General features: G+C 51.2%; 1 protein-coding gene across 1 annotated transcript in view; it reads left to right on the plus strand.

Annotated features, from left to right (window-relative positions):
- DNAH9 (dynein axonemal heavy chain 9) overlaps nt 1-21272 on the plus strand; it is a 263946-nt gene that overhangs the window by 88554 nt on the left and 154120 nt on the right. The window contains exons 20-26 of the mRNA XM_066264311.1: nt 2822-3692; nt 7162-7292; nt 7601-7727; nt 12540-12692; nt 13911-14036; nt 17486-17725; nt 18066-18226. Of these exons, the coding sequence (XP_066120408.1) occupies nt 2822-3692; nt 7162-7292; nt 7601-7727; nt 12540-12692; nt 13911-14036; nt 17486-17725; nt 18066-18226 (1809 nt within the window). The remainder of the gene's footprint in view (nt 1-2821; nt 3693-7161; nt 7293-7600; nt 7728-12539; nt 12693-13910; nt 14037-17485; nt 17726-18065; nt 18227-21272) is intronic.

Genomic DNA, 21272 nt, shown 5'->3' on the forward strand with positions numbered 1-21272 from the left:
AATGGAGCCTTGGCTGCAGGTGGGGAAGACAGAGACAGAGAGGAAGGAGAGAGGGAAGGGTGGAGAAGCAGATGGGCGTTTCTCCTGTGTGCCCTGGCTGGGAATCAAACCCAGGACTTCCACATGCTGGGCCAATGGTCTACCGCTGAGCCAGCCAGTCAGGGCCAGAGCCAATACCAATTAAGAATGTTCATATGTGCTGAGTGGAAGAAAAAAAAATGGTCTGAAAGATCATTTGTTATCTCCTGGGTACAGTCCCAAACATGTGAATTGTTCTTATCTTACCTAATAAATTATTCCTGAATTATATAGTCCATTTAAGAAGTTAAACAAAATGGCTGATAGGTTTTTGTGCTCACACCAACAGGCTAAGTTCCCATTTTAGTTTCACTCTAGGGAAGATAAAAGGTGGAGCATACACACTCCCACAGTTAGTCTTTGGAAATGAGGAGAGAGCCAAAGGACCATTGATGGATGACGTGACGATCCTTCCTGCTGGACCACAGGCCGTGAGGACATTATCTTCCTTTTCTTCTAGGTCTTTTTATTGGTCTTATAGGGGAGACAGCTCCTTGCCCGGGCAGCCAGAGGGCCCTGTAGCACTCGGGGAACCCCAACCTCGTGCTCTGTTCTGAAACACTGGGGAACCAGAGCGGAGTCAGGAAGGACGGCGATATTCAGTCTCATTCTCGTAAAACACAAATCTGCCTTGGTGGCACGGGGGCCAAAAACTATGTCGACTGAACAAATGAGAGTCCAACGGAGCAAGCATCAGAGCTAATCTGACACTAATTTAATGGTGTGTGGGCGTGACTGTGACCGTGTTGTATGATCATTAGGCTTAAGAGGTGAGCAGTTTGGGTAAATAGCTTTAGTTAGGATTATTTCCCATCTGTCCAGTAGAATGTGAATGTTTCTGAAGACAACCGAGAGAAGAGGCCGTTCAGGAGCAAGAGCTTGTCCGCCACCCTCTTCCTTTTAGCCTCTCCTCCCCCTCCCACCAGCTACTGTGCACGCATGGCCCTCCTGCACACACACACACTCACTCACTCCCTCTGAACTTTCACCTTGATGCTGGACCCTATGGGGCGCTGTCCTGACTTTACAGGGACCTAGTCTTCACCCTTACATCACAGGATCCCCGATATCGGTGCCTGCAAGCCCCCAGAAACAAGAAAGCCCACGACCAGTGGTGGGAGAAGTGGTTGCGGGGAACGCAGGGGAGAAAGATGAGACGCCTTGAACACACAGGTTCTGGGCTCTCCTGACCAGAGAGACGTCATCTGCCCACATGGGTTCCTTTACATGTTAAGTTCTGCTGCCGGAGTGGGGGCTGTACCAGAAACGCAAGTCTGAGGGGTCACGTCAAGCAGGTTAACACCGGCCAGGATCAGGAGCGGTGGGTGTGTGTCTTATGCATCAGAGAGAAGAGATGAGAAAATATGAACCAGCCTGACCAGGCAGTGGCGCAGCGGATAGAGCATCAGACTGGGACGCGGAGGACCCAGGTTCGAAGCCCCGAGATCGCCGGCTTGAGCGCGGGTTCATCCGACTTGATCACGGGCTCACCATCTTGAGCGAAGGGTCTCTGGCTTGAACAGGGGGTCATAGACCTGACCCCTTGGTCGTTGGCTTGAGCCAAAGGTCACTAACTTGAGCCCAAAGTCACTGGCTTGAGCAAGGGGTCACTCGGTCTGCTGTAGCCTCCCCGTCCAGGCACATATGAGAAAGCAATCAATGAGCAACTAAGGAACCGCAACAAAGAATTGATGCTTCTCATCTCTCTCCCTTCCTGTCTGTCTGTCCTTCTCTCTGACTCTCTGTTTCTGTCAAAAAGAAAAAAAGAGAACATGAACCACCCCAGAGGCTGCCCCTGGGTGCAGGAGGGAGCCAGCCACTGGGTGAAGGGGCCGGTCAAGGGCCGCCTGGCAGAGGGACAGGAGAGGCCGGGAGCCCGCCCTGAGGCACACGGGGACTGTGTGGAGCCCCGGGAAGGGCTTGGTGTTCCACCTTCAGGTGGTTCTCAAACTCGGAGGTACTGTTGCTCGAAGGCGATGCGGGCCCTGAGACAATGACACCATCCTGGCCCATTGGACCTTCCCCGGGAGCTTGAAAAGTGACGCCCTTCCCGAGGTCCCACCCCTAAAGATACTGGTTTCACTGGATGGGGGGGCAGCCTGAGCATGGAGTTCAGCCAGCATTTCCAGGAGGTTCTGATGTGCAGCTGGACGGAGGGCCCGGCCCAGAGGTGGCAGCGCCAGGCTGGGCCAGGCTCGGGCGCTAAGTGCCGGCTCTCTCACTTCAAGAGACCTCGTACCGCTTGTAAAATGCTCCTGGAAGGAGTTTCGGCTTTACGTCATCTACAGTAACAAGACAAGGGTCTTGTGTGTGAAGTGGCGCGAAGCCAAGTGGGGAGCCTCGAAGAGGGGTGAACCGAGGGGCATCCGCTCTGCACCCGATGGAGACATCGGGGGAACTCCCGCCTCTACACCCGATGGGGACGTCGGGGGAAGTCCCGCCTCCACACCCGATGGGGATGTCAGGGGAAGTCCCGAGCGAGAAGTGTTTTTATCCTCTCACGGGTGAAGAAAGGGTTCTAGCATGATATTCCCCTCGAACTGCCTTTCCTCCAACGGGCTGCGCTCACCCTGCTCCACTCCACTACCCTGCTTGTCTTTCATTTCCCGCCCAGGTTTCGGTGGGAGTCACCGCTGTTTGCTCAGATACTCAGCACTGGAACCTTTGAGCTGCTGTCACTCTGGCGGTGCTAGGACATGCGCCTGCCTGCTCTACTGAAAAGCGAACACGTTGTGTTTTGCAGGTTCGACAGCACTGACCCTTATCCAGTGCTGGACGCCCGGCACCGGGAGATCCAGCAGATGGAATCCGCCTTGGCCTCCCTCTGTGACTCTGCCAGCTTGTTTGAGGTCAGCGTCCCCGACTGCAAGCAGCTGAGGCAATGCAGGAAGGAGGTCTACCAGCTGAAAGAGCTCTGGGACACCGTTGGCATGGTGACCTCCACCATCCGTACCTGGGAGACCACCCCGTGGAAGGACATCAACGTGGAGGCCTTGGACCTGGAGTGCAGACGGTTTGCCAGATGTCTCCGTAACCTCGACAAGGAGGTCCAGGCCTGGGACGCGTTCGCAGGCCTGCAGAGCACCGTGACGGACACCCTGAGCTCCCTGCGGGCGGTGGCCGCACTGCAGAACCCAGCCCTCCGGGAGCGGCACTGGGGGCAGCTGATGCGGGCCACGGGCACCAGCTTCGCCGTCGGGGAGGGCACCACACTGGCCCAGCTTCTGCGGCTCCAGCTGCACCGCTTCGAGGACGAGGTCCGGGGCGTGGTGGACAGAGCTGTGAAGGAGATGGGGACGGAGAAGATCTTACAGGAGCTGCAGGCCACCTGGGCCAGCATGGAGTTCCAGCACGAGCCCCACCCGCGGACCCTCGTCCCTCTGCTGCGGTCGGACGAGGACCTCGTCGAGGCTCTGGAGGACAGCCAGGTCCAGATCCAGAACCTGATGACGTCCAAGCACGTAGCTTTCTTCCTGGAGGAAGTGTCCGGCTGGCAGAAGAAGCTGTCCACGGCCGACGCGGTCATCTCCCTGTGGTTTGATGTGCAGTGGGCCTGGTCTCATCTGGAGAGCATATTCATGGGCTCGGAAGACATCCGGGCTCAGCTGCCCCAGGTACCTGCTAGGGAAATCCCACGCTCTGTTTCTTCGCCTGAGTCCAGGCGAGAGCTCCCAGTTCCTGAATCCTCTAGACCAGAGGTCCCCAAACTATGGCCCGCGGGCCGCATGTGGCCCCCTGAGGCCATTTATCCGGCCCCCCCGCTGCACTTCCGGAAGGGGCACCTCTTTCATTGGTGGTCAGTGAGAGGAGCATAGTTCCCATTGAAATACTGGTCATTTTGTTTATTTAAATTTACTTGTTCTTTATTTTAAATATTGTATTTGTTCCCATTTTGTTTTTCTACTTTAAAATAAGATATGTGCAGTGTGCATAGGGATTTATTCATAGTTTTTTTATAGTCCGGCCCTCCAACGGTCTGAGGGACAGTGAACTGGCCCTGTGTAAAAAGTTTGGGGACCCCTGCTCTAGACCTTTCTTTTTCTGCTCACCTGCCCTGGCTTCACTCAAAGGCACCCCCAACAAGCATGACCTTACAAGCCACCAAAAAGTCAGGCAGAGGAAAGGAGAGAAGGTGAAATGCACACTAACCAGTTTGTTCGTTGATGGGTGGGAAAAGAAAGGGAACCTATTTTTTAAAAAGTAAAAATGAGAGCCCTGGCCAGTTGGTTCAGTGGTAGAGCATCTGCTAGCATATGGAGGTCTCAGGTTTGATTCCTGGTCAGGGCACACAGGAGAAGCGCCCATCTGCTTCTCCACCCGTCCCCTCCCCTTTCTCTTTCTTTTTCTCTTCTCCTCTCCCACAACCATAGCTTGATAGGTTCAAGTGAGTTGGCCCCAGGCACTGAGGATGGCTCCATGACCTCCCTGTCAGGTGCTAAAAATAGCTCAGTTGCCAAGCAACAGAGCAACACCCCAAATGGGCAAAGCATCATCCCCTAATAGGCTTACCTAGTGGATCCCGGTTGGGGCGCATGCGGGAGTCTGTTGTTCCTCTGCTTCCCCTGCTCTCACTTAAGTTAAAAAAAAAAAAAAAGTAAACACATGAAAGGAGAGAAAAACATGACTACTGCAGTTTGGGATGAGTTACTCATGGGTTGCCCCACAGATAATTACAACATGGGTATAGACCAGAAAGGGAGCACTCTTTTTCAGGCAAATTCGAGTTCCTTCTCAGCAGTGTGCCACTCTGTATGCCACTGGCCTGGGCCAGATGCTAAACAGCAGTCTCCAGTTAAACAGAGAACACCGTGGCACCTCTCCAGTGTCTGCTCACTGCTGCCTGCCCCGGGCTTGATTGCCTCTTGTCTTAATTGTTGTTCCATTAGCTCGCCTCCCTCTCAGTGGACTCTGATTTATTTTACAACAATTTTTTTTTATTTTATTTTTATTATTATTCATTTTAGAGAGGAAAGGGAGAGACAGAGGGAGAGAGAGAGAGAGGAGAGACAGAGAGAGAGAAAGGGAGGAGGAGCTGGAAGCATCAACTCCCATATGTGCCTTGACCAGGCAAGCCCAGGGTTTCGAACCGGCGACCTCAGCATTCCCAGGTCGACGCTTTATCCACTGCGCCACCACAGGTCAGGCCAATTTTTTTTTTTTGCAGACATTTTCTGTATCCCTTGAGCACAGCAAGTTCTTTGCTTACAAATCAGTTTGATGGCAAAACATTAACATGTTGTTCAGACCTTGCTTAAAAGTTAAAGCACATTTTATTAGAGCCCCGTATTTTTCCAGCTCATCCCACAGAAGCGTATGTAATGTAATAATGCAGATTCAAGGTTGCCCACTTGGAATGAAACATAACGGGAAACAGTTCTGTTGTGGCTGTGGTCATTAAGCCAAATTGGACAAGCCGGATTTTATTTATCTCCAACACTAGTGATGGGAGAGGAGCTGGTTTAATTAGAAGGAGGCAGAGGACCCGGGGGAGGAGACTTTTGTGGAGATTTTTGTAGAGACATCATCATCGGAAGCATATGAGAACTTTGAATTAAACATAATAAAGAATTAGCATCATTAACTTCTCCAGGTAGGTTTGTGTTGAAATATGTAAATAGACATTAATTTTCTTTGTATCGGCAATGCAGTAACGGAGACCATTTCAAAACAACAAAATTAGTCATAATCCTACTCCCTGACTAGTAACTGTTTGCATTCATTATGAATTATTTCCCAACTTTGGTTCACGTATATACATATTTCTACATAATTGTTCTCGGTAAAAGTTATAATTTTTTCCTTCAGCTTTTCTTATTCTAACATTTATGCCAGATTATTTCCTGTGCTCCTATAACCTTGATACTTTTTCATCTTTAATGGGAGCAAAATATGTCCTGGAGGAATCGTAATTTACTTTATCCTGCCCTGTTGTTTTTAAACCTTTCTAGGAGAGAGGTCTGGAGCGGACTGGAGCCACTGGGGTGGGCTTGGGTATTAAATAGCTCACTTGTAGCTGTGGACCCTGGGCCAGTTACTTAACTTCTTTCTCCCCTGGTTTCCTCATATGTAATTTGGAACTAATACTAATACCTTCTTCTGGGAGTTAATTAAGATAGGACACATAGCACAGACCATTACGGTTGTTGTTGTGTAATAACAACAGCACTCTTAGCAGGTGCCAGGCATGGGGCTAAAGGGCTTTGCATATTATAGATCATTGTCTCAAGCATTTCAGCAACCCGGTGGGGGTGTGTATGTTTGGGGGAAACAATGCTATCTAATTCACTTTGACATCTAATTCCTATGTGACTCTAATTCACATTTGCTGAGGAAAAACTTAGCTTGGTGAGAGTAGAAACTTTTGCATGGACCCAGAAAAAAAAATTGAATCCACTACCTACCTGACTTGGACATTAATTATGAGTTTAATGCCAACAGCTCTAAATATGTTATTCGGGAACCCCTGAGGGGTCCCCAAGATCTCTTCAGGGGAGTCTCAAAGTCAAACTTATCTTAATACAAAGCTAAAATATCCTTTGCCTTTTCTGGTACTCATTCTTCCACAAGTTTACAGCGGAGCCTCCCAGTGGCTCTGTGACATGTGACCTCACAACCGATGACATGGAGAAGCAGAGATGAGAATCTGGCCATCTTCTAGGTCAGAGGTGACATGAAAGAAATTAGATTTTAAAAAAAGTAAAGCAATGCTTTTTTTCTCTTAAGTTATTTTGTTTTGAAAAATAGAATTATTTTAGATAAGTAGATGTTACTGTGTTAACTAATACATTTAATATTGTTACTTTTTAAATGAAGTCTGTCTAAATTTTCTCAACTTGGAAGTTTTTCTAGTCTCTAATACAGAAGACCCACTGGTAGATGTGATAGTACCTGCAGCAGTTGTTCTAGAATGTAAGGGGGTAAAGACCAACATGATCGGGCACCGCTGTTTTCAGCTAAGGAGAGTTCCTTGTTTGAATCTCAGGACAACATAAAAATGGGTTTTTGTTTTGACTTGCTACGTAAGGAGCACTTCTTGGAATTGAGGGGAGTGGTAGTTAGTTTTTAGCACGTTTTTATTTGCAGGATTCTGAGAGATTTGAAGGCATCGACGCCGACTTTAAGGAGCTGGCTCACGATGCTCAGAAAACTCCACATGTAGTGGAATCCACCAACAAAGCAGGTCTCTGTGAAAGACTGGAAGATATTCAGAGCAGGTAAGCTCTGCTTGCTGCCCCTCTCGTAAGGAAGGAGGAGCTATTTCCTCTGCCCCTGCTGTTTCCGAGATCCGGACCCCAGGGGAGCCGGTATCTGTGTCGACGTGTGTGCCTTCGTTGGCCTATTGGGTAGGACGGGGTGCCGTCACAGGTGTTTATTCATGTGGAAACGTATCAGTGTGTATGTTTGCAAATGCCCCTGCCTGCTTTCTGCATGCATTCTGTAGATTGCACATTTCTGCATGGAGGTGGTGTCTCTGTCCCTGAGATTCTAGGCAACTGAGGACGCTCTGTGTTTGTGCTCTCAGACTGCACCTGTGTGAGAAGGCCCTGGCGGAGTACCTGGATACCAAAAGGCTGGCCTTCCCCAGGTTTTACTTTCTCTCGTCCTCCGACCTGTTAGATATCCTCTCCAACGGCACGGCTCCGCAGCAGGTAAGCCAGGGAAATGCTTGTAGAAACATCCAGAAGGGCTGAGGGGCTCCTAGCAGGAGAGTCTCAGGTTTCCCGTGATGTGTCCTCCCTCCGGCAGTGTGCACACTGCCACCCTGTGTGGCCGTCCTGTGTGGCCCCCTGTGTGGGTGGCCATCCTGTGTGGCCCCCTGTGTGGGTGGCCATCCTGTGGGGCCATCCTGTGGGGCCGCCCTGTGTGGGTGGCCGTCCTGTGTGGGTGGCCATCCTGTGGGGCCGTCCTGTGTGAGTGGCCACGCTGTGTGGCCGTCCTGTGTGGCCCCCTGTGTGGGTGGCCATCCTGTGTGGCCGCCCTGTGTGGATGGCCATCCTGTGTGGCCGCCCTGTGTGGGTGGCCATCCTGTGGGGCTGTCCTGTGTGGGTGGCCACCCTGTGTGGCCCCCTGTGTGGATGGCCATCCTGTGGGGCCGTCCTGTGTGGGTGGCCATCCTGTGTGGCTGTCCTGTGTGGCCGCCCTGTGTGAGTGGCCATCCTGTGTGGCCGCCCTGTGTGGGTGGCCATCCTGTGGGGCCGTCCTGTGTGGGTGGCCATCCTGTAGGGCCGTCCTGTGTGGGTGGCCATCCTGTGGGGCCGTCCTGTGTGACCCCCTGTGTGGGTGGCCATCCTGTGGGGCCGCCCTGTGTGGGTGGCCGCCCTGTGTGGGTGGCTATCCTGTGGGGCCGTCCTGTGTGGGTGGCCATCCTGTGTGGCCGCCCTGTGTGGATGGCCATCCTGTGTGGCCGCCCTGTGTGGGTGGCCATCCTGTGTGGCTGTCCTGTGGGGCCGCCCTGTGTGGGTGGCCATCCTGTGTGGCTGCCCTGTGTGGGTGGCCATCCTGTGGGGCCGCCCTGTGTGGATGGCCATCCTGTGTGGGTGGCCATCCTGTGTGGCCACCCTGTGTGGGTGGCCATCCTGTGGGGCCATCCTGTGTGGATGGCCATCCTGTGTGGCCGCCCTGTGTGGGTGGCCATCCTGTGTGGCTGTCCTATGGGGCCGCCCTGTGTGGATGGCCATCCTGTGTGGCCACCCGCATCACCCCTAACTTCTTCATTCACATCATGACTGCTTCTCAGAGTGCCCACAACCCCTCAGCCACTCTTACTCCCTAAAGTATATACAACTGGAGAAGCTTTGAAAGTGGCAAAATGGAAGGGGCTAAGCCTTTAGGGGAAGTTATAGCTTCACATTTCCATGGGGCGGTAAGATGGAAGTCGTATTAACTCGACCTTGGGGTAGTTTAACGGAAATAGTGCGTATGAAAAGCCCCAAATCTGGGGTTCCATCACCTGTCCTAGACCCTTATTAGCCACATAGTTTGTGCCTGTTGCTTCTTTGAAACAAACTTTTCTCATCTGTAACACAGAAGAAACCTACAGTGTTACAAGATTTTTATACATTGAAGTAACTGATTGTAGCACTGTTGGTATTCATAGCCACAGTTGGTGATTCTCCAACTGGAGAGTGGGTTGGAATCACCCGAAGGCTTGTTAAAATACAGATGCCTAGGTCTGATTCACTAGGTATGATTTGCATTTCTAAGGACTTCTCAAGTACTGTCGCTGGTCTGGTGGACCACACTGTGAGAACTGCTGTTATAGACGGGGAGTCTGAGTCTCACCATGATGGGCAAGAGGGAGGGATGACGTCGCTACTGTATCCTCCGTCAGCTTTCCTCCCTTCCACCCACAGAGGAGTTCAGGACTTGTCCACCGTCTTAGTTTGCTCCCTACATTCCCGAGGGCATACGGTCAAACACTCAGTGGCTTGGACGAGTAACCTTCTCCTTCAGCGTGACTTTCCGATCCCTTTGAAGTATATAACTGGGTTCTCTTTACTTTCCGTTTTAAGGCCTTCCCATTCTTGTTTATGGGATTGTTTGAATATGTGGAATTCTAAAAGTCTAGCTATGCAGAAAGATGCACGGTGTCACTCCTACCCTGGTTCCTTCCATGACATCGCCACCTCCCTGTTACCCCCGCAGCTGCACCGTTACATTTAAACACACCTGTCTTCTTATTTCCCTGTCTTCCCTACACAGGAGTAACCATGCTTTTTTCACTTAGTTGTGTATCCTGGAAGTCACCCTGTAAGTCTCCATATCAATTCAGAGCTGTCTCCCTCTTTATTTTGACATCTGCACCATACCCCGGGGACCGATCCACCCCAGTCTTGCCCTGAGCTGTTTATAATATCTTACCATTACAAATAATGGCAACACTGAATGACTCTGAGACTTATATTCTTGGAGGTTGACCTTCCAGGTCAATTCCTAGAAGTCAGATGGCTGCGACAAAGGGTAAATGATCTGTCTTCTTGGGGGTTGTGCTGTCTTTTTCTCCATAGCAGTTGTATCCTTTTGACATTTAAGGTCCTAACACTCTAACCAACTGAGCTAACCAGCCTGTGTTCACCACAGGTGACGGGCGAGAGCTTCTCCCACGGAGCCAAAAGGTGGCAACCATGCCAAATCTTTCTGTCTTCGTCATTAACTTTCTAACTTAGTGAAATTACGTGTTTGTTGGTAAGAAGGAAGCACTGAGGAGATGAGTACTGAAGTATTCATCATAATAGCTAGCTATATCCTTTCATTTTCCCTCTTTTTCATGCAGATTAAAATATTTCACAAGTAGCTCAGCACAGCGGAGCTGAAATATTTATCATGTTAGCATTCTGTTTTGTAACTGTGTGTTCATTAATTCTACGCATAGGAGGGGGTCAAAGATCACAGACTTTTTATACCTTTTATACATGGTATATACTCATTCTTAAATATTTATTTATGTTTATTTCTCATGTGGCTTGAGTCCCTCTCTAAGTGCTTTCCCACACCGCCCGCCCCTAGAGAGAAGGCATCACAGTGCCTTCTCAGAATAATTCTCAGTGCCTTCTCCGTCTGTGCCTCTCTAGTCTCCTCACGTGAGTGATTGAATGGTTGGGTTTGGAATTCATGAGACGCCGGCAAATTTCCCTCAAATTCCTGCAGGCTTAGCTCTGCTGTTTCTCGTCACAGAAAAGTCATCTGAGGCCAGCCTGCCTGCCTGCCTGCTGTATTTTTTTAACCTTTCTAGATAGCCTAATTTCTTTCTATTTGGATTGCTAAGAGATCAAAATTTAAATTAAATTTTAAACACTGGCTGGTTAGCTCAGTTAGTTCAAGTGTTATGTCCCCATACGCCAAGGTTGCAGGTTCGATCCCGGGTCAGGGCACATGCAGGAATCAGCCGATGAATGCACAAATAAGTGGAACAGCAAATCGATGTTTCTCTCTCTCTCCTTCTCTTCCTTCCTCTCTCACTAAAAAAATATTACATTTTAATTTTAGGAAATTTGTGTATGTTTTAGTTATTTATTTTATTAATATTTTTCAACACATAATGAGGTGTTTTTTTTTTCTACCTAGAAACCAAAGCTTTCATTATCTTGAAAAATTTTTCTTCCAGTAAGTTTTTCATATTTTTATCCCATTTACCCAGCTGAATTTTTTCCTGGGGTTCATCGTATTTCTGCAGCTGAGATTCTGTTCTCTCTGTGCTATCACCTTTATATATTCATACCTATGTTCAAGTATTTATACATTTTCATACATACTTTTATCTCTCAGTCCTCTTCCTTGGCATTCTGCAGTAATTTCTCAAGTTTATCCCCCTGATTTTATTTGCCAGTGTTAACCACCCTTTAGCATTGCTCACTGTGTTATGAATTTGCTGTGTCATTGGCTAGTTTCTTTACTTTATTTTTCCGCCTCTCCCATCTCATCTCATCTTTTACCTCCACGTTTATGAAGCTCATGATTCTTTTAGTTATTTGAAATCAATACTAGGTGATCTTTTTCATAATTACTTCTGTTTCCTTCATTGAAGCTTCCTACACAGCACACACCCTTACTGTATATTTTGTGTCCTGTTTTCTCCTTTTTTAAAGCTGCAGGATAATTTCTCAGGTCCCATATTATTTGTTTGTTTGTTTGTTCCGTTATTTGTTTTTGGATAAATAAAGGTCCATTCCATCAAGATGTTTGTCCCAAGTCACCATGATCTTGAATACCATCGCAGTTTACCTAAATACTCAAAAGTTTTCATCTCATCTCCTCTCTTCAGCTAGAGAGCTGATGGTTGTATATGTAGCACTCTGGTCAGGGTACCAGCATCCTTCAAACCCCTCAATCAGAGGACAGTTTTCTCTGTTCATTCTTTCTTCTGCAGCCTGCTGTTCCCCTCACCTCCGGAGGGACCCAGTGTGGCACTGTCCAGCGTCCTGCGAGAGAAGTGGCCAGGGCGTCCCCGGGGAGATGGCGTGCGAGGGAGGAGCCAGCGCCCAGCCCTGCTGCCTGGGGTGCGCGGCCGGCCCCTGCTCTGGAGCCTCCAGATGTGGCTGTGCTGCCCCACAGCGCTCCCGGCAGCTGGGGGCCTCTCCCGCCGGCTCCAGATTCAGGAGTGCTGGCATTTCTCTGCCGACGATGCGGGGCCTTCCTTCTGCCACACAGGAGTGTTTTCTCAGGAAGAGGGTTTATGAGTGAACCATTTCCTTCTTTTCCTCCGATCGGTTCCGTAGTAGGTCATGCAGAAATGAACAGAAAGTTGGTGGCTTCATTCGTCTGTAACTGTAGCAGACACATCATTCCCACCAGCGTTCTGTTCCTGTGGCCGCTGCTGCCCGATCAGTTCCCGTCCTCACGTCGCCGTCGGTCCCACAAGCTTCCTTCCGGGTGTCCGGTACCCAGCGCTTGACTCTCTCAGCAGCACTGACACGTCACTTCCGGGACGCGCCCCGCCCTCTGACGGGGTTCTTCCTCCGCAGGTTCAGCGCCACCTGCCCAAGCTCTTCGACAACGTGGCCAAGATGCAGTTCCAGCCGGACGCCAGCGGGGCCCCTTCCAAGATCAGTCTCGGCATGTTCAGCAAGGAGGACGAGTACGTGGCCTTCCACACGCCCTGCGACTGCAGCGGGCAGGTGACGTCCGCGCCCCTGTCTCTGGAGCCTTCCTCTCCCAGGCGTTCACATTCGGACACAGTCCGCGTCACCCTGCAGGGGGGCGTCTCTGACCCTGGGACAGAGCCGCTCTCTGGACCCCGGGTCCTCCGGCTCCCGTTGACTCCATCTGACACGGGAGCAGCTCCTGGGCCGCTCTCCTCTCCCCGGGAAGGACACGTGTCGATGTCCGTCTGTCTTCTTTAACCAAAGACCTGGGCCGAGAGGAATAGAGTGCACAGAGCACCCGCCCGAGTCGATAAGAAAAGGGCTGGGAATGAGTGGCGGTGCCGGGGGGCTTGAGCGTGACCTCGCCCGGAGCACCCCCCAGGGAAGCAGAAACACAGGCATCGTCCCCATGACAAAGTACCTTTAACCCCAACCGCTCTCCAGAGAGGCCACTCCTCTGACAGATGCGCACCAGGTTCATCACCTCCCACAGCCCTGCCCCTTGGGGAGCCAGCTCCCCCCCACCCCCACCCCGGCTCCGAGAACAACTACCTCCAAACCTCCTCTGTATAATTAAAAAAAAAAAAAAGCAAAACATGGATAATTCTCTCCTTAAACCTCCTTCCGGTCCTTTACCATCACCGCTAAAACATAAGCCCTCCTTTGTTCATTATCCTGCATAATCCAACAAAGGCTTGTCCCTGGGGATTCTAATCTAGTTCAGGGGCACCTGGGGAAAATTTTCTTTTGTAGAGTCCCACCCTCATCCCCTTGTATCTTGGAAAGCAATTCCAGTGCTGAAAACAAGCAGACATTCTCAGTTTTGTGGGAGGGACCCTAGGGCTTCCTTCAGAACGAGTTCTTTGTAGCCCCAGGAAGCACGCAGCTGGAATCAGAGCCCTGCCCTCCCTCTCCGTACTCAGCATGAACAAGGTCACGAGAATCCAGACTAGGATGTCCTGGATGAACTCTGGACAGCAGCCCCTCCACCCCCGCCGGGTCCCCTTAACCCGCTGCTCTGTCCTGTGTGTTCCAGATTGGCACATCTACCCGCTGTTGGCTGAGCCTGCTTCTGACCTATCACCACCCTGGGTCATAGCGGTGAAATGTCCCCTGTGCCTCTGACAGCCCCTGGGGGTTGTAGATCATGGTCCGTTTTCTTCACTCCCTCAGGCTGAGTGGAAGTGAAACGTGTATTACTGGTTGTATCTTCTTAGGAACCCAGGGTCTAATCCGGAGTTTTTCCTTCAGGTGGAAATATGGTTGAACCACGTGCTGGCTCAGATGAAGGCCACTGTCAGGCAGGAGATGACAGAAGGTGTAGCTGCGTATGAGGAGAAGCCGAGGGAACAGTGGCTCTTTGACTATCCCGCTCAGGTAGGCTCCCGGCCGGGACCTTGGCGGGTCCCCATCCGCCACCAGGCGCTCTCTCTCAGTGACCTCCTTCAGCCTGCAGGGGCTGCCAGACATCAACCTCACCGTCCGCTGCCCAGTCAGGAGAAGCTGGTCTGCAAGGGGTCAGCGAGAGGGAGTGAGCGGGTTGTCAGCCGTGACCGAATTCAGCCGTAACCTGGGAAGACGTTTGTTTTTACCCTCATTGGCGACAGTAGAGAGTCAATCTAAACAGGGCAGCGCGTCGAGCCGGACGACCTTGTGCCCAGCTCTTTGCTAGTGCAGGAGACACCGGGAGGGAACAGGACACAAGGCCCGCCCTGCTGCAGTTCACAGACTGGCGCTCCTTACGAAGAGACCTCGGTGTGACAGTAAAGGGGCTCAGGGCCGTCTGGGAGCAGAGACGAGGCAGTGCGGTCTGGAGACCACCTCCCTGAACATGTGATAGCTAAGTGGAGATCTGAAGGAGGAGTTTGCAAGGTAAAGATGGAGGGAAAGAGATGGAGGGAAAGATGGAGGGAAAGAGATGATGGAGGGAAAGATGGAGGGAAAGAGGACCCAAGCACGGAGGGCAGCATGGGAAAAATCTCGGAAGCAAGGGAGAGCATGTGTTTAATAAACTGAGGGAAACTGAGTCCTGTGGTTGATGCCAGAATAAGGGACGGAGGAAACAGGAGGCAGCAGTGGGTCTGGAGAGGGAACTTGAAGCCAGTTCTATAAACCATGTGAGGGCGTCTGACTTGGTTCTAAGTCATTTCTGAGCCCTGGTTCTCGGGAGGGTAACAAGAGAGAGGGGACAACTACTGAGAATATTTTTAAATGACCCTGGCTGCCCTGTGCCCCTCCTGCCCTGTGCCCCTCCTGCCTCCCCCTCCTGCCCTGTGCCCCTCCTGCCTCTCCCTCCTGCCCTGTGCCCCTCCTGCCCTGTGCCCCTCCTGCCTCCCCCTCCTGCCTCCCCCTCCTGCCCTGTGTCCCTCCTGCCTCCCCCTCCTGCCCTGTGCCCCTCCTGCCTCTCCCTCCTGCCCTGTGCCCCTCCTGCCTCCCCCTCCTGCCCTGTGCCCCTCCTGCCTCCCCCTCCTGCCCTGTGCCCTTCCTGCCTCCCCCTCCTGCCTCCCCCTCCTGCCTCCCCCTCCTGCCCTGTGCCCCTCCTGCCCTGTGCCCCTCCTGCCTCCCCCTCCTGCCTCCCCCTCCTGCCCTGTGCCCCTCCTGCCCTGTGTCCCTCCTGCCTCCCCCTGCTGGTAGCAAGGACTGGTGTGGGTATAGTTGGGGTGGCGGCTACTTGGTGGTCATCGTCGTCACAGGTGCAGGTGAGGGTGCTCTGGGGAGCATGCAGACTGGGATGAGAGTGAGAACAGAGCCTGGAGCGCCATCCAGAGGCCGAGCGGCACGGAGGGGCCGTGGAGCAGAATGAGAAGTGATACCTTTCAAGTAGAAGGAAAACCAGAGCAGGGGGCCTGTTAGTTGCAGGTGAGAAGTCAGTTATACCAGGCACTTCTCAGAGACCAAGCTAAACAGAAAGTCTGTGGCACGCCTGTGCCCTCGGTGAGGCCATTTCCGTGGAGCGGCTGGGCAGAGGCCACGGTGCGGGCGCTGAGCAGCGAGAGCAAGCGGAGGAGACGTGGGCAGAAGTCGTGCGGTGAGAAGAGAGAAGTTGGTGCTGCCCGAGGGGAAGAGGTGTTTGTCATCTGCAGTTGGCATAACACATTCAAACCATCCCAACAAGATTACAGTGCAGGGCGAACTTCTTTAACAAGATCCAGTATGTCTACATCCAAAGGCAAAACCAGATCAACTAGGGCAGGGTACTTCTTACTTCAACAGGATTCTCTGTTCCACAAAGGGATTAATGCCTACCAGCACTGATTTTTTTTTTTCCCAAGGAGACAGAGAGAGACAGAGAGAAGGACAGATAGGGACAGAGAGACAGGAAAGGAGAGAGATAAGAAGCATCAATTTTTCGTTGCAACTCCTCAGTACAGGCTTTCTCTGATGTGCCTTGACCAGGGGGCCACAGCTGAGCCATGGACCCCTTGCTCAAACCAATGACCTTGGGCTCAAGACAGTGACCTTGGGCTTCAAGCCAGCCACCAGGGAGTCATGTCTATGATCCCTTGCTCAACCCAGCCACCCCATGCTCAAGCTAGTGACCTCAAGGTTTCGAATGTGGGTCCTCTGTGTCCAAGTCCAACACTCTATCAACTGCGCCACCACCTGGTCAGGCCCATCAGAATTATTTGTTTACTGAATCGGAATTCTGAGACAAGAAAGTTTGTTGCCTCCTACTGTTGTAATAGATATCATCTAGAGCAGTATCTCCCAAACCAAATGATCTCACAGGCAATCAGTGTGTCTGTATTCTCCACCATGAATAATCAAAATCATGCATTTTTCATGTTAAGTTTTCTCAATAAACAGAAGAAATGCTCATTTGAATTCCTTTTTCCATTTATTATTTTGAATTTCTAAAAATTGTAAATCATATTATCACATTGAATTTTGGTAAAGTTTACCTTGACCTTCAAGAGTAGGCCTGTACACATTATAGGTTTTAAGAAATAAAGACCATAAAGTATTATGGACAAATGATCAGCTGTGGCTCTCCAAGCTGGAACACTTGGACGTCAAGAGGTTCCAGAGTAACAGAGCAGGGACTGAGGGCAGTTGAGATGTCAGTCAACACACGGTTACCCTCCCGAGCACAGGGAAGATGCTGCAAGTGGAGTGATCAGTGTAGCAATGTCTGAAAGCCGCTGACACTGACCGGAGTAAGTCCTCGGTTGTTCTCAACCAAAGGGTGTGTTTTCAAGAGCAGAAAGTGCTGTCCCTACCGTGTGGTAACCGCTTTCTACCTCCAAGGATTTCCCATGTGCTCGCCCAGTCCACGCCGGTGGAAGAGGGGGGAAGGGGGCTCGTGTCACTTACTCCATTCCACTTTGAGCCCTTGCGGTGTGATGAGTGGACTGGCTTTGAAGACAGTCCTGGTAGTGGCTTTACTAAGTGCCTCTTTTTTTTTTTTTTTTTTTTGCATTTTTCTGAAGCTGGAAACAGGGAGATACAGTCAGACAGACTCCCGCATGCGCCTGACCGGGATCCACCCGGCACGCCCACCATGGGGCGATGCTCTGCCCACCAGGGGACGATGCTCTGCCCATCCTGGGCGTCGCCATGTTGCAACCAGAGCCACTCTAGCGCCTGAGGCAGAGGCCACAGAGCCATCCCCAGCGCCCGGGCCATCTTTGCTCCAATGGAGCCTTGGCTGCGGGAGGGGAAGAGAGAGACAGAGAGGAAAGCGCGGCGGAGGGGTGGAGAAGCAAATGGGCGCTTCTCCTGTGTGCCCTGGCCGGGAATTGAACCCGGGTCCTCCGCACACTAGGCCGACGCTCTACCGCTGAGCCAACCGGCCAGGGCCTACTAAGTGCCTCTTGCTTCCACAGGTGGCCCTGACCTGCACTCAGATCTGGTGGACCACAGAGGTGAGCATCGCCTTTGCCAGGCTGGAGGAAGGCTATGAGCGTGCGATGAAGGACTATTACAAGAAGCAAGTGGCCCAGCTCCAAACCCTCATCACGCTGCTGATTGGCCAGCTCTCCAAGGGGGACCGGCAGAAGATCATGACCGTATGCACCACTGACGTGCACGCCCGGGATGTGGTGGCCAAGCTCATTGCTCAGAAGGTGAGTCCCCAGCGTTCCGGTGGGTCCCTTTCTGTAAGCACACTAATTATGGGGCTAGGAAGAAGCTCACATACGGTCGAAACACGGGTGCCCCAGAGTCTGCACTGGCCAGAGAGCCGGGAGAGGATCGTGGTGCCTGCTCTGACCTTCTGAAACCCCCATAAGGACAGAGCAATCAGAGCAGCTCATGCTTTCTGTGCTGCGGGAGGCACCGTGTGCTGCACTCTTCACTGGTGGACAGCACCCCCGTCATCCAGAGCCCCGTGGGTCCTGTGGCTGAGGGCCACCTGCCACCCGTTGACCACCACTTCATCCACTGGCTCTCCCACTCTGTCTCCAGGTGGACACTGCCCAGGCCTTCCTCTGGCTGTCCCAGCTGCGGCATCATTGGGACGATGAGGCCAAACACTGTTTTGCCAACATTTGCGACGCCCAGTTTCTGTATTCCTATGAGTACCTGGGAAATACGCCTCGCCTTGTGATCACGCCCTTGACGGACAGGTGAGTGCTGGCGTCCGCCGGCAACGGGGAGCCGCTGTCTGGCTCAGGCCATCCGACGGCCGTCCAGGATCAAGGCCACGGCCACGTGGCACCTGTTCACAGAGTTGCAGGGGAGGGGCTCGACCTCACACAGCAGATGTAAAATGAAAGTAGAGGAACAACCCACAGAGCAAATCCGTGAGCCGTGACTCTTCGAGGGGTCGCTAGGCAGCCAGACACATCTGCCTTCTCACACCCGCCCTGCCACACGCCAGCTGTTTGACCATGAACCACCTGACCTCAGGGTTGCTTTCCTCATCTGTGAACGGGAGGTAGTAACTCACACCCCTCACGCCGTGTGTAAGGGTAACAGACAGCAGTGCTTAGAAGCAGCTTAGGGTACGTCCGTCAGAAAAGGGTCCCTCGTACTAACTTCTTACCAATCGGCACATTTCCTCGGCACCTCTCACTGTGGGAATACAAAGATAAAAGCACGGCGGGTCCTAAAAACTTAAGATTTTTTAGGGAACCATGTTCTCTGCCATTCGTATTAAATCATTGATGAGTGAATTCACGCCAGACACGGAAGTAGTCCCTGGGAATGACTAAAACATGTCTTGTGTTGGAGCACTAATTCTCGCGAGGGGAAATAAGGCATCGGTGGATAAAAATTTAAACAGCACAAGGAGGGTAAGCGTGCAAGGCCAGAGCATCACGTGGGGCTCAAAGCTGTGTGCTACAAATGTCCAACGCAAGGGACTTAGCAAGGAGGTCAGGCCTCTGAGCCCCCAGGGTCCCGCCCACTGTGGGCAGGAGAGGGCTGATGAGACTTGAAGGTTTTCCTTGGACTTCCCTTGGGCTCGGTCAGTTGGAGGGAGTCCTTTGGCGCTGGTTGAAGGAAAGGCATCCCCACCTCACGTGGGGACCTCCTTTGTCTCTGTGGTGACTCTCAGCAGAAACCTCCCTAAACGAGGAGGAAGTCTGATAGCGGGAGCCGCTTCTGCGTAATATCTTTTGCCTGCCCCGGAGAACGGTCTAACAGCTGGGGGATTTGTATCACTTGGAACAGAACAATGACACTATTGTATATTTGAGCCGTTTAATCAGTGCCCGTCTCTTGCTGTAGACTGTGTGTCCCGTGATAGCACTGACTTTGATTTGCTCACCGCTCTGCACCGGGGGCCCAGCACCGTGTCTGGCACAGAGCGGGCGCTCAGGAGATAGCCCCGGGCTGAACGCAGCGAGGTGACTTCTGAGACTTGGGCAGCGCGCTCCTCTTCTTCACGCTGTTCAGAACATCCCCTCCTTTCCATGGGTCCTTCAGACTTTCTCATTCCAACTGATAAAAAGTACAAGACTTTTCTTCTCTCTGGGGCTTTATACCTGCTCTGGAGTTGAAAAAGATAATTATCCCCTTTAAACTTAGAAGTCTCTAGTACTCTAATGCTAAATGCCTGATGGAGTTTCGGAAAGGGTAAGGCTTTGACAACGAATTGTTTCTCAAATAGGAACTTATCACCTCTTCTACAAAATAACGCAAACAAGAACTCGAAGGAAAAGATTTGCTGCACATAACTGCACATACGATCCGGGCCTCGACCGTGTTTTGTACATTAGATGCTTTTCTGACAAAGTAGGATGTTGTGAATAATTATATGGCAAATTCCATTTTCTCATTGACTTCCATTATGATCTGGAGAAATGTTTTGCACAGGGAAAAAAATTGGCCTTAACACAGAAAAATCACATTTTAAAGAGCCTTCAGCTCTTGCTGGTGTGTAGCTTAAGTGCGTTTAATTCTCTCCTGCTGGAGGAATTAATCAAACGGACAATTGATCCGTACAACCTTTGAACATTCATTAGAAACACGCCCGCACTACAGTACATCTGACTGATTACGCCTGTTTCTTCAGCGTTTCCCGCCGCCCGGATGGGACCGGAATACGTAAGTAGGTACCACGGCTCAGCCTTCGGCTCAGGACTCGGGCACAGTGCTAAGTTGAAGAACTAAATGGAAATGCTTTTTCAGGCTGAACAAAAGCAATCCTCGTCAGTTGCTCCCTAACCTTTGGACGCCCCTTTCCTCACCTTCACACCCAGACGCCCCCGTCAGCCCTGTGCTGCGGGAAGTCAAGTTTTAATCAACCACTTATCAACTCGGAGTGCCTCTTAATTTCTCAGCAACTACGGCCAGGGAGTGAGATGTAATTGATGCGAGAGTCTTGGAAGGTCATTTCTGCCGAACAAGGACACTGCTAGTAAAATCGTACACTTTTGAAAAACAAAAGAAAAGTTTTTATCTGCTATTTCATTGAAAAACTGAGTGATCGGTACCTGAAGAAAATACGTCACCCAGAGACAACTGTTGTTAATGTTTAGTCTGTTTGCTTCTACATGTGGATTTTGAGAATCAGAAATTGTAATTTTATGCTGTGTATCAAATATCCTCGATTGCTTTTATATGTAACACGATACGTACGACATCATGGGCTTGTTCTCTGAGTGTTCTTCTAGAACATTCTAATAGCTGGATTACCTTCTGTTACACAGAGCTCACAATGTATGTAATACACAGTGTGTCCGTAAAGTCATGGTGCACTTCTGACCGGTCACAGGAAAGCAACAAAAGATGATAAAAATGTGAAATCTGCACCAAATAAAAGGAAAACCTTCCCAGTTTCTGTAGGATGATGTGGCAGCATGTGCGCATGCGCAGATGATGACGTAACACCGTGTATACAGCGGAGCAGCCCACGGCCATGCCAGTCGAGATGTGGACGGTACAGAGGAAAGTTCAGTGTGTACTGTGGCTCGCTAAACTCGAATCCGTGACCAAAGTGCAACATGAATATTGGCGTGTTTATATCAAAGCGCCACCACATAGGAATAACATTACTCGGTGGGATAAGCAGTTGAAGGAAACTGGCAGTTTGGTGGAGAAACCCCGTTCTGGTAGGCCATCAGTCAGTGACGAGTCTGTAGAGGCTATACGGGATAGCTACCTAAGGAGCCCTAAAAAATCTGTGCGTGAGCCCACATCGAACTGCACTGAATAGGTATGAAACTG

The sequence above is a fragment of the Saccopteryx bilineata genome, chromosome 2 (assembly GCF_036850765.1).
Source record: "Saccopteryx bilineata isolate mSacBil1 chromosome 2, mSacBil1_pri_phased_curated, whole genome shotgun sequence".
NCBI lineage: Eukaryota > Metazoa > Chordata > Mammalia > Chiroptera > Emballonuridae > Saccopteryx > Saccopteryx bilineata.